Source organism: Papaver somniferum, chromosome 11, assembly GCF_003573695.1.
Source record: "Papaver somniferum cultivar HN1 chromosome 11, ASM357369v1, whole genome shotgun sequence".
Lineage (NCBI taxonomy): Eukaryota > Viridiplantae > Streptophyta > Magnoliopsida > Ranunculales > Papaveraceae > Papaver > Papaver somniferum.
This window is the reverse complement of record NC_039368.1, coordinates 82,561,812-82,567,026: the sequence shown is the minus strand read 5'-3', so window position 1 is coordinate 82,567,026 and position 5,215 is coordinate 82,561,812. Positions and strand designations below refer to the sequence as shown.

Sequence of the window (5,215 nt, the reverse complement as noted above, 5' to 3'; positions counted from 1 at the left end):
GCTAGAACCTTCTATAGATTAGTCTTCAAACGGATCTATTTTTCAAAATTAAAAAATCTACCCGATTTGAAGTGGTACAAGTGAAATTATAGAGAATTACGGCTGGGAAATGCTAGGTATACCAAGTCGTAATTTTGTATGCCTTGCAGAGTTGGTGGTCTGTCAGAGTTACGGTTGGGATTCCCAGCCGAAATTCTGATTTTTTAATTTTAGGCAGAATAACGGCTGGGATTCATGTCCGTGAACAACATTACGGCTTGGATATGTAGCCGTTTCTGGGAGCCTTTTTTTGTTGGGTTTATCAGAGTACTAAACGGCTAGGAATGTCCCAACCGTAATCAACCACGGATGGGTTTCCTAACCGTACGGATTTTAACGGCAGGGAATTGTCTAGGTCGACCAAGACGTAAATATATTTATGGATATAATTCTTTACCGTGATTCCAACACGGCTTGGATAGCCGTAAACATAAGTCATTGTAGTTCAGGGAATTCAGACCAAAAAACGGCTAGGTGTTTCTTAACTGTGAACCTCCTACGGACGGGTTTCCTAACCGTTTTGAGTTTCACGGCTGGGAGTTCATAACCGTTGTTCTTTTTACGGCTATGAAAGATTGTTTTTTAAGATTTATAGGAATTTTCGGCTAGGTTTTGTGAAGCATCGACCTAGCCGAAAATGCCTGAAAAAAACCAAGATGTTGTTTTTTTCCTCATTTTTCTTAGATTAAACACATTGAAAGACTAAAATTAATTCATAAATGCAAAGTTATAAAAATCCATTCATCTCAATCCTTAACCAAACAACGAAAAACATTAAAATGTCAAAGGCTAACAAAATGTCCATGAAGTAAAATACTAAAAACCAAGTAGATTGTCATTCACTTGATTCACTTGAGTCCTCCCCTGTGGACTCGTTCAGAAACTCATCCAAATCATCAACCGGCGCCGGTTCAACAACTCTCGCCTTTTTACCTCCTTTTCCTTTGGCACCTTGAGGTAGAGTCTTTTTACCTCCACCACGTCCACCTCGAGCACTTGTTCCACCACGAGCAACACTTGTTCTAGCATGACCTCCCTTTGTTCCTCCTTTTTTGCCGCCTTTAGCACTTGTTCCTCCTTTTTTGCCGCCTCTCCCTTGCTTTGACGGAGCTTGCTGACGGGGGGGAGTACCTGAGTCGTCGTCGTTAGGATAAGGAGACCTAGACCTCTTATTTCTCCTTGATCGTGCACCTTCTTCAGGATATAAACCTCCTTTCTCAGGGAGTATTATGTCTTGGACTCGATTCCGAAGTAATCTTAGTTCAGGGAATGTTAACATCTCTCCCGCATCAATCATACCGGTGATGTTGTTGGACAGCCAATTAACTCGTTCAATCTATTTTTCATATCAAATACACTTATTCATAGCTAATCGAAAAAAAAAACATTTATAAACATAATTAGTAGTATACGTACCACCATGTTCTCCCATTCCTTTTGTTCATTTATATCTTCCGCTAATTTTGAATTCTCTTTCGCCGCCTTCTTATAATGTTTCCGCGCCTCGGGATCCAAATTTTCCACATAAGGATGAGCCCACTCTTTATACCATCCCATGTAATTAGGATCCGCTTCCGCAGTCCCATGAGAAGCTTCAAGCCCTCTTGTACTCATTTGGTTTGCCGATTGGGAACGAGCATTCCAATGCTCGATCAATGGAGCTATTTCCGTTGCATAGTTCAATTTGACAGTACTTTCCTTAAAGATAGAGTTGGCTACGCTCAGTGGAAAACGATATTATTGAGATACGATTTTCTGGACAAAACCAATTTGGCGGAGCGTTCTACGAGGATCCGAAATGACGAACCCGGTTGAATGAAACAAAGGGCCCGTATAAGTCGCCACATTAGAAAATATTCTATCAACAACTTCCTCATATCCATCCTCATCAACAGCATCATCATTTCCTCCACCTTCATTTCCTCCGGTAACAGCAAGACCATCATTTCCTCCGCCTTCATTTGTTCCAGAAACAACTTCACCTTGATTTCCTCCACCTTCATTTCTTTCACCTTCATTTCCTACAGTCTCACCTCCACCTTCATTTCCTCCAGTAAGAGAAATACCATTATTTCCTCCAGTAATAGAAAGTACACCTTCACTTGTATTCCTTGCGTTTTCACCCAATGGTTTTCCGTGACGGGGTTGCGGAGTGGGCTCACTAGAAGGTGTTACTTCTACTGATCTTCTCTTCCTCTTTTCTTCTTTTCTGTTCAAAGACAAACCAGACCAAAATACAAAAGAAGATAAGTCACAACGGCTAGGATGTGTACAAAGTTCTAGACGAAAACAGAATTACGGATGGGATAATTATCAAAAGTCCAAGACAAAAATAAAAACGCCTAGGATAAATAGAAAATCCCATCCGCAAATATAATAACAGATGGGAAGTTGATTTACCGACCAAGCCGTAAAAACCATAACGGCTGGGATTTTTTTTCTTTTCATTGCTTTCTTATATTACGGATAGGAAGACCTATCCGCCTAATAAAATCGTCTAGGAAACTATTATTTACGGTTTGGAAAACCAATTACGGACAACAAAACCTAGACGTTACCACTACCGCTGAAACATACATTCGAACTCAGAGACATATACGGGTAGGAAAGTCCCAACCGTGATTCAGTCTTTGCGGATGGGAATAATTTATCTCGTACGCATCGACCAGAATTACGGCAGGGTATTCAACAATTTCCCATCCGTGAAAATTAAAACGACTCTTAGTTCTTATATCTCCCAACCGTGTTACAATTAAATGGTTGGGTATTCAACATATCCCAACCGTGATACATATTTACGGCTGGGAATCAAAGAACTCCCAGCCGTAATCAAATTCTGAAACTGTTATTTCAGACCTAAAATCTTCGAAACCAACTGAAAGATCGAGAAAGAGCTTAAATAAAAAGTGGGTATTTCGATTCATACCTTATTGTTGTCATCTCAGGAGTCTGGGAGGCTGGTTCATCTCCTTCATTCGATTCCTCTTCATCTTCACTTACTACTTCATTAGTTGAAGTTGGTTTCTCTTCTTCAATAGGAGGTTGATTCAACGAAGAATGACCTAATTTTTTCTTTGCTTTCATGCTTTTATACAATGAGTTTAATCGACGACGTAATTTCTTTGAATCGATGATTAATCGTTTCAAACGAAGAATGATAGACGAAGAAGAATGAAAATAGAAAGGAGGGAGCAAGGGAAGAAGAAGGAAAAGAGAGAGGTGGTGGTGGGACGATTTTTTTTTCTTTTAATGATTTTGATTTTCAGTTTTTTTTTTTAATTTAATGATTTTTTTTATTAGATTAATCACTTAATGGAAGGGTAGAAGTGTCATAAGTGAAAATTATTGAGGATGTTTTTAAACTTTTACATAAATTTGATCTCCCCTTTTAAACGCGCAAAACTTGAAAAGCATTACCGAATACCAAGATAACGATTTCCTGAAGATATAAGTTTGATGTTAATATCATACGATGTTAAATCCCATTCCAGATCAGCTCCTATTCAATAATTACATTAGTTCATAAAAACAAAGTTCACTAATGATTCTGATATATATACTATATTTACCCGAACATGATAACTAAAAAATGCAGTAACTGAAGCTCCTTGGTATCACTTAAATTAAAGGTATCATGAGTCAAAAGGCATTGGTAATGATATGATGCTGGCATCCGATTTTCTATCAACACGTGTCAGACATTATGATAACGGCTGCTTTATGACATCTTTGTGTAATCTGAACTTATATCAGACTAAATTTAGAAAATTAGCTTTCCCATTACTAGACGGATTTTGTAGTCCGTTTCCGATCAGAATCCGGGATATCCCACCGTTTACAAGCTGCATGCATGCCTATATAAGTATGTCATTGCTTTCACTAAGAATCACGCAATTCATAAACAATCTATCAATTCCTATAAACTTTGTAAGCCAGCAACTGCGTGAACACCATATTTATTCAGAGTAGAGAGAATGAAATTCACTAAGAAGAACCCCCTCCGATTTCTTTCACGGTTAGCATCATCCACGTCGACGTACAAAGAGCTGCCTTCGATTATAAATTTAACTATCGTAAAGTGGGATGGTAATGAGTTTGAAGTTCAAGTCGGCAGAAACGCTACTGTGGCGAAGGTTAAGAAAGCTATAGAAGATGTTGTTGCAGATAAACAAGTAAGATGGCCTTTCGTATGGGGCTACTTATGGTTGGTGTACAAGGATTATAAACTGATAGACGATAAAGATAGAATCAGAAACATTCCGATCCATGATAGATCAAAGCTCTCCTTTGTGCGCCATCGCCTACCAGGTGCAGCTTGTATATTGGAGGATAGAGGGCCCGGACGCAAAAGAATATTTTGAATCTCAAAGACGGAGCAATATTAAATTTCGTGCACATCTGTTGTTGCTCCTTAGATTATGTTCATAAGAAATTAGTGGTTTTTATTATTATTATTATATTATTAATTTATTTTTTTGGAAAAGTATGTAAAAATTGAAATAAGTTGATGTTAGTATTTGGATTAGCTTTTATTTTTTCGGTAATCGGAATTATCAAATTAAAGTAATGTCAAATTCCAATATTCCAGATCGAGCTATTCAATAATTACATTAGTTTATAAAAAAAACAAAGCTAACTGATGATTCTCGTGTAGTATATATATGTACAGTAGTTCACTTTGTTACAAGTCTGCAAGACTACAAGAGTATGGCCACATCTAAAGGTATTCAATGACTACGAGGGGACTCATTAGTCTCAGGGTGCATTGGTAATGAATATGATGCTGCATTTGATGGTGTTAACCGACTTTCAATTGTGCCATACAGGTCTTGACTTCTCCTCGCCATAACAGATCGAACTAACTGCGGATTTTTATCAGTTGTGGGGATAGGGAGGACATGAACCTCGCCTATTTTTTGAGATGTCGCCTATTTTTTGAGATGACAAAAGTGGATATGACTTCTTGTATGCGCTTTGGACATTGCTTTCTGTCCCTTCGTCAGCTCCGGCTTTTTGGGTTGCAAGGGCAGTGTACACCGTAAATTACTGCAAGTTCCACACAAGCTTGCACATCTTTCGTTCTGGCGATTCCGAGGGATAAAAGAGTTGTGACTTTGTGTCGATGCTTAGCCACTGGTCTCGCTTCCCAGTCAACTGCCTGGAGGGCCTTTAGTCC

At 38.6% G+C, this 5,215-nt stretch overlaps 1 protein-coding gene across 1 annotated transcript; it reads left to right on the top strand.

Moving 5' to 3' along the window:
* Positions 1-4,013: 4,013 nt before the first annotated feature.
* LOC113324689 (U11/U12 small nuclear ribonucleoprotein 25 kDa protein-like) lies at positions 4,014-4,400 on the top strand. Its single transcript, XM_026572985.1, has one exon. The coding sequence runs from the start codon at positions 4,014-4,016 to the stop codon at positions 4,398-4,400; it is 387 nt and encodes a 128-aa protein (XP_026428770.1).
* The last annotated feature ends 815 nt before the right edge of the window (positions 4,401-5,215 follow it).